This window comes from Petaurus breviceps, unplaced genomic scaffold (assembly GCF_028583685.1).
Source record: "Petaurus breviceps papuanus isolate PSGF00001 unplaced genomic scaffold, PetGlider_PUasm1.0 224, whole genome shotgun sequence".
NCBI classification, from domain to species: domain Eukaryota; kingdom Metazoa; phylum Chordata; class Mammalia; order Diprotodontia; family Petauridae; genus Petaurus; species Petaurus breviceps.
The window spans coordinates 9,507,552-9,521,064 of NW_027185887.1; the positions used below are offsets into that span (position 1 = coordinate 9,507,552).

The 13,513-nt window shown below is 41.4% G+C and overlaps 1 protein-coding gene across 3 annotated transcripts in view; it reads left to right on the forward strand.

Moving 5' to 3' along the window:
* Positions 1–1,881: 1,881 nt before the first annotated feature.
* Positions 1,882–13,513, forward strand: part of LOC138166530 (nuclear transport factor 2-like) — a 35,831-nt gene continuing 24,199 nt past the window's right edge. The window contains exons 1-2 of one of the 3 annotated variants that reach the window (XM_069095025.1): positions 1,882–2,168; positions 9,047–9,159. In XM_069095025.1, coding sequence (XP_068951126.1) covers positions 9,061–9,159 — 99 coding nt within the window. In that variant the 5' untranslated portion in view covers positions 1,882–2,168; positions 9,047–9,060. Of the gene's footprint in view, positions 2,169–2,740; positions 2,842–3,712; positions 3,822–9,046; positions 9,160–13,513 lie in introns of those variants that run through there. The other 2 variants (XM_069095026.1, XM_069095027.1) reach the window with 2 other exon arrangements.

Genomic DNA, 13,513 nt, shown 5'->3' on the forward strand with positions numbered 1-13,513 from the left:
CTGGTATAGCGGGAAGGAAATTAATTTATCTCTCTGAGAAACTGGTTTGCCTACCACCTTTATTACTTATTAAATATTAATACATATATTTATATAACAAATAATGCTATAAATGACCTAAATGACCTTGAACAAGTCACTTGCAAGCTCCCTGTCCCTCAGTTTCTCCATCTGTAAAAAAAAGGGTTGTACCAGATGCTCTCTACAATCACTTTCAGCTCTAAATCCTATGACTACTTACCACATATTTAACCTTACTTACACTTAAGCATACTTAAAACAGCAATAGAAACATATTAAACAATAAAAAATAATTTATTTGTCTAGGTGTGAGGTAAGTACCAGCTTAATTTAACAAACATCTACTAAGCAGCTACTATATGCAAGGAACTCTGCTAGGGATTCAAGGAAAAATAAAATAGTACTTGCCCCTGCAAATCTACTTCAAACGCTGCTCCGATTCCATTACATTCTATGGCGAATTCAATATGTTCATGGATAGTAAGAGTTGGAAAACCATAAAAATAAAGAGATATTCAAAATATTCTGGGAATATTTGAGAAAGGATATTTTTGGCTGAGGTACACCTGAGGTGGATATTGAAGGATCATGAAAAACAGAAATAAAGAGAGAGTGTAGACCAGTCTCAGAAGATTGGCCTGTGCATAATTATCTCTCCTTCTGTGTACAGAAGGAGAGATAATTTTGAAAATCATCTAGGCTCAATCTTGACTAGGGTTTACATACAGGAACAGAATAGCTAGCCAGCATTTATATAGCTCCTTAAGCTTTGCAAGGTGCTTTAAAAATATTAACTCAATTTAACCTTACAAACAACCCTGGATGGTAGACGTTATGATTATCCTTATTTTACAGATGAGGATATGCAACTGTGTGCTCTGGTCCTCCTGAAGATGCTTAGATCATTCTGAGTGTTGCACTTTAGTTAAGATCATAGGGGTAAAATCTTTCAATTCTTTCATTTTGCAGAGGAGGACACTGACGCACTGAAGGGCTAAGTTATTTACCCAAGGTCACACAAGTAGTAATTATCAGAGGCAGGATTTGAAACCATATCTCTCAATCCAGAGCCACTGCTTTTTCCAGGGTACTTTGCCAATCAGAATGTTTATGGGTCAAAGGATAGATCTTGTGGGACTTTTTAAAGCTGAGGAGCCTGAAAAACCATAACCCCATAAAAAAAATCTCTTGTTTAATCTTGGGACTGCCAGTCCCAAAGCAGGCTTCGTTCCACAAATGCCCTAGTCTCCATACTTCGTAGAGAGAAATATGCACCACTTAACATCAAAGAATTTTTAGAGTCGGATGAGACCAAGTTCAAAGCCCACAATTTGCTTGGAAGAAAACTGAAGCTAACAAGGTGAAATGAGTCCTCCGCCCCCCCACCCCCGTACCCCACCAAGGTCACACAGCTAGACAGAATTCAGATTCGAAACCAGATGCTCGAAGCCCAAATGCGTGGTCTTTCCACTTATTTTTTTTGCAAGTTGCACACGGTTGCTTATTTTCACTTATTCTCTCTCTGTCTCCCGCCCCCCCCTCCAGGAGATTTTTATTTCTCCCAGCACCCATCTATGCCTAAAAAGAAACATTTTTCCCATCAGATCAAAGTAACTGGCAGATATTGGCAAACAAATTAATTGGGGACACTCATCCACCGCCACCCACTCTCTACCCTAAGCGGGCATCTCCGGCTCGCCGCTACCCCCTCCCAACTCTCTCCTCCGCACGCCCCTGCAAATCTACTTCAAACGCTGCTCCGATTCCATTAATCATGCTCCTTAACCTCCAGTTCACGCGTGGGGGAGCATGGCCTAGTGAAGGAGTTTTTATGAGGATTCCTACGGGGGCAGGGAGAAAGCTCAGGGAACTGCCACCCCCTCCCCAGGCTCTTGTACACCTCGCTGCATCCTGGAAATTTTTCGCGCCCCAGTCCAGAGACAAGGCACAGGGTTCAGACAGCAACTGTCAAGGCTGCTTTCTCTGCTAATGCTCTTAGTCCGGGAGTCCCAAGACCACCAAGGCAGCGCCACCTACCGGCCACCCGGCACCCAGGAGGGGGATACTACCCAATAAGGTCTTGCCGCTACTCCTGCACGATTTTCTTTTTTAGCTTCCCGGGTGGTTCCTCCGCTCCAGTGCGGCAGGTAAGAAGATGGGGTGCTGGGGTAAACATCTTAGGGTGGGAGCTATGGGAGAGGATGTGGGTCTGGAAGTTTGCTCCGGAACGGCACAAGATGCAGCATCCACGAAAATCCCGGCGATGCAAGGGTGTGGGTTTGGGTTTTGTTTTGTTTTTCCCTTTCCAATCGTCCCAAAGTTGTACGAGAAGCTGCAAAGGAATCAACTTTGCGCTGGGAGCCGAACAGGGCGTTGCACAACGAGGGAGTTCATTTCTTTATCCCTCATAAAGCAGTGGGATGCTAAGGGCTTGGAGGGGATGGTCAGACAGCGACCTGGACTCTATAGAGTCAGCTCCCAGCAGCGGGTACCCGCCTTGCTCGGGGGAAAGTGAAGCCTTTTGCGGCTGGGGAAGGCAGCCAGACTCGAGGCACTAATTTTCCTGGGAGCTGGAGGCGGCGGCGACGGTGGAGCAGCATCTCTGCAGCGGCTGGAGAGTTGTTGCACCGCGTGCTGCAGAGAGCGGGGTGCGGAGGGCGTGGTTCAAAGGCTCTGCGGCCCCACCACACGAGTATGCTTTGGGGGAAGGGGCTGAGAAGGGGTCAGGGGTGGCTGGGGTGCAGAGAAGAAGGATGGAGTGCCGCTCTCCAAGCTCTGCATCTGAAGGGCTGGATAAGAAGAAAAGAATAAGGCACTTAAGTAAGTATGAGCATCTGGGGAGGGGGCCATTTCCAGATGCCAGAGAAGGAGGAGTGTGTGTGTGCGCGCGCGCTTGAGCACACACACACACACACACACACACACACACACACACACGCGTCGGAGTGGGTGTGTTTGGGTGTGTGTTGTGTGTGCAGAGGGGATTTGGGCGTGGGGGCTTGTCACCAAAGCTAGGGAGAAATGGAGTGTGGTTGAAGCTCTCCTTGGTCCTAGCAGCTCTAGAAGTATTGCATATGTGCCCCTGGGGGTGGGGAGAGGTTGAAACAGCAGTGTCCACCTCCTAGCAGGTCCCCCACCGTGCTACAGTCTCTACTACCTGGGAGCGGGACCATGGGGATCTGGAAAATGCATATTGTGTATGTGCTCCTCTTGGTAGGAAGGAGATGTATCCAGGAGAACCCAGATCTCCCAAGCCTCTGGAAGGAGGAGGAAAGAGAGGGGAGGAGGCGGAGGCGGTAAGGGAGGTGTTGGTGGCTCTGCTACCGCTGCTGTAGGTGACATGCACGTGTGCGCGCGACCAGAGGAGGGCTTGTTCCCGAACACAGCTTTTGAGGATATCCCAATTCTGAGAGCTGGAAAGTGTGTTAGGTTTGGGAGGGCGCGGGGTTTTCGGAGGCGGGCGGGAGGGTGCAGATATTGGATTGCCTTTTGGAATGTAGGGCTTAAGAAAAAAGAAAGAAAAGCCCACCTTGTAATTTAAGGTGCTTCGGGGGAGAAGGAAGAGTGGAGGAGATGGAGAAGGACCGAATCTTTTTTAAATGCCCCGAAGTGATGGCTGCGGGGGCGGTTGTGCAAGCTTTTCCTTCGGCTATTTCTGACTGGGGCGTGGGGGCGGGAACAGGGGGAGAGCAGTCGGGAGGAGGGGGGAAACCCGCTGAGAATCGGTGCTGCAAAAAGTTTTAAGCTAGGAAGCTGAGGTCGGCCTCTCATCTTCATCTCTCATTGCAGCGGAAGACGAGGTACAGATACTCTCTTGCTCCACTTTTTTTTTTTTTTTAATATCGCGAACCGGGGCTGTGGCTACTACTGCTTAGGTAGAGGGGAGAGAGGAAGTTAATTTTTCCTCTTGGGAAGGGAGGTGGCCTGAAGAGCTAGAAGTTAAGCTGGATCATGGAGCTGGTGTAAGAAGCTTGCCTAGCCCCGGTTCTCCTGAGATGGATGGAGCCTTTTTGGCCTCTTTGAGGTGCTTTGGACTTAGCCTTCTGACGGCAGAGATTCAGTCGTCCAGTTGGGTTACTGGTAGTAGGTCAGGCTTCTAACACTACCGTACAATGGGACCTTACGGTATTTGGGTAGGTCTAACGTTGTCTCGAGACTGACGGCAGCTTTCTAAGGTGCAATTTGTAGGCTATAGAAGAAGGAAGAAACATTTGGATTGGGAAGATTCCTTTTCCTCACCTAATTGGCACCTACAGTTTCAGAGGCCTTCCTTTTCCAGGGTTCAAAAGACCCTAAGATTGGGGTTAGAGGCAATTATATAGTAATACAGCATAATGTGGGCTGAGTTTCTTCTTTTAAAAGAAGTTTTCTTTACTTTGTTGAGATCAAATTCTGTGAAAAACCCAATGGAACTTGTACTCTAACCCACAATTCAATAGACTAAATCAGTTCTTTGCTAGAGATGGATGAAAGTTGTTTGTTAACCCACAAAGAGTCATTTTGCATGTGCCTGTTTTCAGTGGATGTTAAAACTGTGGTTTTATCTTTTCCTGCTTCTGGACTTTATCAAGGAAACAGTTCACAAAGCTTGCAGTTGACTTGGTTTTGGTGCTTCTTCCCAGAGTGGATGATCCACCCTTTCCCCGGCTTTGTAGAGGAGAAATATTTATCATGAGAGGTTGCTCAAAAACTTCATCTCAAGAACTTTGTAGTTTGGGATTTAGAGTCTCTTTCTGTATAATGTTCAATGGTGCAAAATGAGAATAGTCTTTAGAGCCATGGAAATATAAATATGGTCACATTCTTGTTTGTGATGCCTGGTATCTAGAGAAGTTTCCTGTCGTCCCATATGTTTGGTTATTTCTACCAGTGAAGATCATAGACCCTCGACAACTTATTGTTTTCAGAATCTGCTGTAGCTAAAAAAAAAAATGTATTACTGTGCTACCAACCTGATGATGAGCACCTCTAACAAGTTCTAATGGTCTTTGACCAATAAATGTACAAATCATAATCAGAACTGTGCTCAGATCCATTCTATTTGATAGAACCTGCTAGAATTTGTGCTCTGCAGACATAGCCTTTGGCAATAATAATGACAAAGCACTTTAATTTGTAACAGTTTGGATTTGTGATTTTGTCAGTGTAGGATATTCTTAATGTGGAAACTACTTCCACTAATGTAGATCAGCAACTGTTATCTATGGTATGATTAAATACCTAGGATCTTTGAGAGCAATGCCTGTTGAATGTTTTGTTTTGTTTTTTGCATTTTTTTCCCATTCTTTTTATCTCAGCTCCTTAGCACAGTGCCTGACACATGATAAGCATTTAGTAAATGCTTGTTAATTGATTGAATTGTCCTTTCTATTCCCAGAATCAAATCCCAGCTATGATGAGACCTCATAATATAGCTGTAGCAAGGGGATCATGTGTTTAGACATCTTAAATAGGTTTTCATATGGGAGGAGGTGGAAGAAACAAAATTAAAAGAAACAGTATTTGCTTCCATTTCTGTTAATTAAACTAATTTATGAAAACTTAGTGATGTCTGGTAACACTGAAAGTTCTATGTTTAACACTGTAGCAACTATAATTGAAACTTCCATACTTCCTTACTGAAAACTAGTCACTTCTCATTTGATGAGTTATTAATAATAATGCTTATGTGTATATTACTTTAAGATACAAAGTGTTTTCACAACTAGTGAGGTAGGTGGTACAAATAGTATACCCATTTTAAAGATTTTTTTAAAAACCGAGGCTAGGATTAAGTATCAGACATAGAATAAAAATTAAGGTCTTCTGAATTTAGGGGTTCCCCCCACCAAAAATGCTGCCTTAACCATGTGGTTCTAGTTTGAATGAGAAATGCTCTAAAATAAGTGGGGAGGGGGGAACTAAGGTCAGGCCAAGAAACGCAGTGTTCCTACAGATACCTCCCCTTCCATTCTCTCTATAGGCAAACATGAGCCAAGCAGTCCCCACATTGCAAGGTTGGGAGAGGACCTGGGGAATTACTTTAAAAATAAAGATCAAAAATACCCTTTATTACATTTTTATTTGCTGGATTTAATATCGTTCATCACTGGACATTTCCTGAAAACTTTTCCAGCTTGCTGGATTACCACAATCTGTCTCACACCTATCTCCTCTTTTCCCTTCCTGTCACATTCCCAGTACAGTTAATTATTACATTTCATCTAGAAGATTGTAGTAGTACCTTCTACCCTGACCCCCACCCCCAATCTAATCTTCATGCTATTGTCAGATAAAAAAGGAGAAGGCCCAGGACAGAGACCTGAAATACATGCATGCTATGATAAGTCATCAGAGAAAGACTTAAGTTGAGGAATATTTAGTATAGCATTCAATAAAGATTAGTTGGTGTTGGCCTCAAATCACTAAATTTTTGAGAGTCTGAGTTCTCAGAGAACTAGGGTTTTTTTTTAGCTATGTAATTGTCTTTGAATGAATGAATTAAAAGACATTTATTAAGTATGTACTTAATAAATGTCAAACACTGCTAAGTGCTGGGGATACACATAAAAAAAAGAAGCACATGTGAGATGCGATAATAGTACCTGTCCTCAAGGAGCTTTACCATGGGAAGACAACACGTGAAGGAAGGCAGGAAGGTGCTGTTACAGGGTGAATGGCAAGGCATGGGAATCCTCTGGATTTCCCACAGGACTGACCCACACCCATCAGAAAGGGAGGGAGAGGTGACAGACTTAAGGGGTCAGAGTGGAAAGGGTATTTTGGGTTTCCGTTGGCACGGGTGGAGATGTGGGTGGTGGATAGTCTGGCCAGAAAAGAAAAAGGAGAAGGGGCAACTGATAGGAAGATTAGTGGGTGGACTACAGATGTGGAAGAGGGAAGACATTCCAACTTGGTGACAGCTCTGTCTGGAACCCTCCAGGCACTCTTGATGGGGTCTGGAGCCACTTTCCTCAGAGGAGGGAGAAGTTGGCTTATAGCGCTTAAACAGGATTTGCATGGTATTTAGTAAATCACTTTCTAATCCTCACTAGACCCTACAAGTAGCCCATGAGACCAGGCTGTTTAAAAATGCCCAGAATTGGCAGAGGGATGAAAATCTCTACCTTTGTCCTTTTTTAAAAAATTTATTGTTATCTGTTTACCATTTCACTTGTAAAATTTATTCAGAAGCCACAAGCAAAAAAGATTACTCGATCAACAAAAAACATCTAATTATTAGGGCCTACTGTGCCAGGTGCTGGGATATAATGACAAAGAATGAAATAGTCCTGACTCTTAAGGAGCCTACATTCTAACTGAGATAATAAGTGCATGTATAAATACTGTATACACAATAGAAATAGAAAGTGGTTAAATACAAGGTAGTTTGGGGAAGAAGTCACTAGCATTTGGGGTTGGGAGTAAAGACTTCATGCAGAAAGCAATGCTTACATTATATCCTCCAGGAAGTCTGTGGAGTAGATTAAAAGAGCTAGCGAATTCCAAGTATGAGGGATGGCAAGTGCAAAGGCAAAGAGATAGGAAATGGATTGTGGTACTTGAGGAGCATAGAGGAGGTTAATTTAGCTGGATTGGAGAGTGCAGGAAGATGGGTTGAGGGGAGGGGATGTCCAATGAGATGAGAAACGTAGGCTGGAGTTAGATTGTGCGGGACTTGAAAAGCTAAACAGAGGAGTTTATATTTGATCCTAGAGATTACAGGAAGCCACTGGAATTGGCTAAGTAGAGGAGTAACACATGATCAGATCTGCACATAAGAATTATGCACTGCTTTGGCAGTAGTGTGTGAGATAGACTGGAGTGGAAGGGAGACTGCTGAGATAATCTAAGTGAGAGATGATGAGGGCCTGAACTGCTACTTCCGTCTTTCCCAAACTACCTTGTAATTAACTATTATGCATGTACTTGTATTTATTCACTATGCATACATACATACACATACACACATTGTTTCATTCTTTGGACTTGTATTCCTCAGTGCCTGTAACCTAGAAGGTGCTTAATAAATGACTGTTGAAAAAAAAAGAGATTGTTGAGGGCAGCTAGGTGGTGCAGTGAATAGAGTACCAGCCCTAGAGTCAGGAGGAAGGACCTGAGTTCAAATTTAACCTCAGACACTTAACACTTATTAGCCGTGTGACCTTGGTCAAGTCACTTAACCCCAATTGCCCTGCCTTTCCCCCTCCAAAAAACAAAAATGAATTAATGAATGAGTAGATAAATAAATGACTGTTGAGAAGATGCATCATATTATGTCATTTGAGCCTTACAACAATCCTGGGAGGTTAAGTGGTACAGGTATTATGTAGTCTCATTATACAAGTGAGGTAAAAGGGTCAGAGAGGTTAAAAGTGACTTCCTGGAGGTGACATTAACTAGCAAGTAGGAGCTAGGATTTAAACTCAGCCTTCCTATTCCTAGTCCAATCTGAACCTAATATCTTGGTTGCATTTAACAGGTTAAAATTGGCAGATATTCTAGATACACTTGACTTTCTGATTTCCAGATTTCCTTTTTTAAAAGGTGGTCCCTGAAGACTAGTTTCTATCCCTGTGATTACCTCTAATTCTTTTAAAAGATTGTGGGTGTTAGCTGTGTTTCAGAACTTTTATTTTTATTCTCATATTCAATTTGGTATCTTCTATAAGTTTGGCGGTGGAAAAATTTCATTGAATTTTCTGTGCTTTGCTCTTTCCCTTCTCTCCTCTACCATTTTTAAAAAAGTTCTTTTGTGAGTTTTATATATAGGCTCTGCATGTGGCCTGTCACTTTATTTTTAATGAATTCCTGTGGTGGGTCCTGAATAGCATGGTAAGTAGGAAATGAATTGATATATAACTGTTTTCATGGGAAATCATTTACTCAGCATGCAGTGCTCCCACTGCATACTGTGGAAGAAAGAACATTTCCCCTCTCCTTTTGTCTTAAAAATGTGTCTGCATTTTCCAGCAATCTTACCGATATGGTAACATTTTGTGTTGTTGGCACAAGGGCTTTAAAGCAGCGTTTGCTTCTTTGACAGGCATTGAATGAAAAATGGCTGAAAGTCCTATGTGGGAGCAAGTTGGAGCGAGTTTCGTGCATCTCTATTACCGCCACTTTGATGCTGACAGGGTGCAGCTAAGTGCTCTCTATGTAGGTACCAATTTGAATGTGATTAAACTATTTTTTTTCTTCTTCATTGTTGATGTGCATGAATGACAAAATTTATGTTGGGGACTGGTGGGCTTAGAATTGACAGAAAATTCTTTATGAAAGATAGCATTTTTAAGATAAATGTGTACATGAACAGAGAACCCTCCTCCCAAACTATATGGCCCGAAATTTTTTGGTCCAATCTTATGTTTGATATCTTACAGCAGAGCTATTTACATGTGTTTTCCATTTTCTGTTTAAGATTTGGATGGGGGGAGGGAGTTTGCAAAAAGTGGGAAGAAAGGAATCGATTGTTATAGATGTTCTCAGTGAACAAATAATAAAGTCTGATATTATGCATTTGGTCTGGGGAATTGCAATGCAAAGAAATGATTAGTTGGTTGTAAGCAAAGTAGTAATTAACTTGATTTTTAATTTTTCAAGTTTTTAGTGTCTCATATGAGCTCACAGCTATTGGAAGCTGCCTAGTTCTGGCAAATATCTGTACACAGGTACTGAGGAAAATGTAAAAAGAAAATATATGGTGTCTAATTTCCTCCAACCCAGCAATCATAGGGTTCTCATACACTTGAGTAAGGTTTTATATGACCCACTGCCATTTCCATAAGGAAATATTTAATAATGACCTACCAACCAGCCTTTCTCACGTGACTGCATTCCTCCCAGTCACCCCCACCAATTGAGAAAACAAGAAAAACAAAACCCTTGTTAAAAATATATATAATCAGACAAAACAAATTCTCTCATTGGCCATATCCAAATAGATATACAAATTTGATAGATATGCCTATCAGTCTATCCATATATATCAGTAGGTGTAGCTATATCTATCTATATCTGTCTATATATTTGAACATGATTGATAGATGCACATAAGTAGATATATAGATAAGTCGCAATCTCTGAATCCACAATTTCTCTCTATCAGGAGATGGGTAACATGTTTCATCCTGGGGGCTCTAGAATTATGGTTGATAATTGTGTTGATCAAAGTATCTAGGTCTTTCAAAATTGTTGTCTTTACAATATTATTATTATAGCATACATTTTTTCTGTCAGCTTTGCTCTCTTCATTCTGTATCAGTTCATAGAAGTTTTTGCTGATTTCATCTAATACAGCTGTTTTTTCTGAAACTGTTCCCTCCATTATTTCTTATAGTATAATAACATTCCATCACATACATATATTATAACTTATTGAGTCATTCCCCAATTAATAAGATATCCCTCAATGTCCAGTTCTTTACCACCATAAAAAAGATGTACTAGAAATATTTTTGTACATATGGGTCCTTTCCCTTTTTTTTTTTATCTCTTTGGGGTATAGACATATGAGTAGTATTATTATGTCAAATTATTATTATTATTATTATGAGTAGTATGCACAATTTAGTATTTTGGGGAGCAGTTGCAAATTGCTTTCCAGAATGGCTGGATCTGTTCATAGCATAACCCCTCCAGCATGTGTCAGTTTTCCTTTTTTGGTCAACTTTGCCAATCTGATGAGTGAGTTTCTCCTTTTGAATGTTTGGTTATAGCCTACTGGTGAGAAGCTCCATTCCATTTCATTCCATTATCTTTATGATTAAACAAAACAAAACACTAGTTATAGCTTTGAAATCCAGTTTCTTCTTTTGGCCTTTCATATTTTCTATTATTCCTGTTACTTCTCTTCCTGTCATTTAATAATTAACCTTAAGTTTACCTTAATCATTTTGAATAGACAACTTCTACATATCTACATATCTATTACTGAGTAACAGTTTCTTTGCAGTCTTTACCAATTATGAAAACCTTCATATATTATCTCAGTTGCTACAACAGCCATGTGAAGAGGGCAAGTGTTATTAAACTTAAGTCCATGATAGGGAAACGAAAACTCAAAAAGATGAAGTGATTTGTCCAAATTCATATAGCTAGAGCGTGGAAGAAGTAGGATCTGAACCCAGCCCTTTTGATTCAACCCAGGGTTCATTTCAATAATTCTACAGATCTTCTGGAATCACAATATTCATAATTATTTTCTATCTCAGAGAGGAGCAAGCATACATGATCATCAGTCTTACAGGAAGGGAGTTGCATCTTCTCTTGTCAACTAACATTTATTAAGCACTCACTATATGTTAAGTGCTGGGGATATAATGAAAGACAAAAAACCAATCCTTTCCTGCAGTGTGTAGGGGCCAGGTTCTGAAAGACTTCCAAGGCCAAACAGGATTTTCTATTTGATCCTAGAGACAATAGCAAGTCACTGGAGTTTGTTGAATAAGGGGGTAACATGGATAGTCCTAAATTTTAGGAAGATCACTTTGACAGCTATTGTTTGGAGAGGAAGATTCATGAAGTGGGGAGACCACCCAGCAAACTATTATAATAGTCCAGTTATGAAGTGATGAGGACCCGGGCCAGGAGGTTGCCTTGTCAGAGGATAGAATGGGGAATGTTTGAGAAATATTATGAAGGTAGAAACAACATAACTTGGCAATTGATTGGATATGGGGGATGAGAGAGTGAGGAGTCAGTTATGAGTGTAGGTAGCTAGCCTACAGCAGTGAGTGAAGAAGCCTGATCTAGGGGACTAGGAGTTTAGTGATGCCCTCCATAGTAACAAGAAAGTTATAAAGAGGAAAGCGAATAGGTTCAGTTTTGGACATGGCTGAGGTTAAGATGTTTGCATTATATCCAATCTGAGATGTCTAATAGGCAGTTGAAGAGTCTAGTCTAGAGGTCATCAGAAATGATAGGGCTAAACAAATAGATCTGAAAGTCTTTTGCATAGAGATGATAATTGAAACTATGGAATTTAATAAGATCACCAAGTGGAATAATATAGAGGGGGGAAAAAAGAGGGCCCTAGATAGAGCCTTGGGAGAGAGCTGGATGAAAATAAAACAAAAGAGACTGAGAAAGAGAAGTCAGGCATGTAGGAGGAGAAATGGAGGAAAGCAGTGTCACAAAAACTTAGAAGAGAGGATCAAGGACAAGAGGGTGAACAACAGTGTCAGAGGCTACAGAGGGGTTAAGAAGGATGAAGACTGAGAAAAGGACATTGGGTTTGGCAGTTAAGAGATCATCAGTAAATTTGGTGACAGAAGTTTTGGTTGAATGATGAGGTCAGAAGCCAAACTGAAAAGAGTTAAGAAGAGAATGAGAGGAAAAGAAATGGAGGCATCTATTGCATATGTCTTCCCAAGGAGTTTAGCCAGGAAGGGAGGAGAGATACAGGGCAATAGCTAGTGGGAATGGAAAGATCAAGTAAGGATTTTTTGAGGGTGGAGGCACCATGGATATGTTTGTAGGCAGTAAAGAAGCAGCTGGTAAGTAGACAGGGAATGACTGAAGATTTATGAGAGTAGGGGTGCTAGAGCAGGCTGTTTGCTGGAGATCAGGTGGAATGGAATCATTTGTGCACATAGAGGGGTTTGCCTTGGTAAGAACATCCACCTTTTCATAGGAAACGTATGAAGTTGGAGATAATGGCAGAAGGCATCTCAGTAATGTGAGATGAGGAACAGGGAAAAAGAGGCGGTTCTTGGTGAATGGCCTCAATTTTTACGATGAAATAGAAGACAAGGAGTCTCTCATCTGACAGGGTAAGGGCAGAGGGAGCCATGATAATAATAATACCTACAATGTTCCAGGCACTATGCTAAGTACTTTACAAATATTATCTTGTTTGATCCTTATAACAACTCTGGGATATATATGATATTATTATCTCCATTTTACATTTGAGGAAATTGAGGTAAACAGAAGTTAAGTGACTTGTCCAAGGTCGCGTAACTGAGGAAATGTGTAACACCTTATTTGAACTCATGGACAAAAAAAGTTTTTGACAATCTGCTATGTAGAGGGCAACAGTGAATTGATTAGGGAGACTGGCAAAGATGCTTTGCCAATATGAGGGCCCAGTTGAGATTATGCAACATAAATTCATAGAGGATTCAGTCAGCTTCCTTCAGTGCCCTTCCTGTGTAAGGGCAAAGCAGTGGGTGGTGGGAATCATTCAAGACTGAGGTTTGGAAGGGAAAGATCTTTGAAAAGATGAATTACCAAGGGACTCAAGCAAAATAGACTGTGTAAAGTTTAAAGTGACTCACCAAAGGGTCAAGATGGGGAAGGGAAGAGAGTGTAACCAGTACAGGGCTGAAGACCTGGGAAAGAACTGAGGAGTGCAGGATTGGAGATGGTGGGGCAAAAGATGAGGGAGGTTTGGACCTGCAAGGCAAAGTGAGAAGTAGAATGACAATAGATTATGGACAGATAAAGGGATTTTAGAGTTCCTGAACATGGACACAGTGAGGGTGTTGACCTGAAGGTCATGTTGTCACTT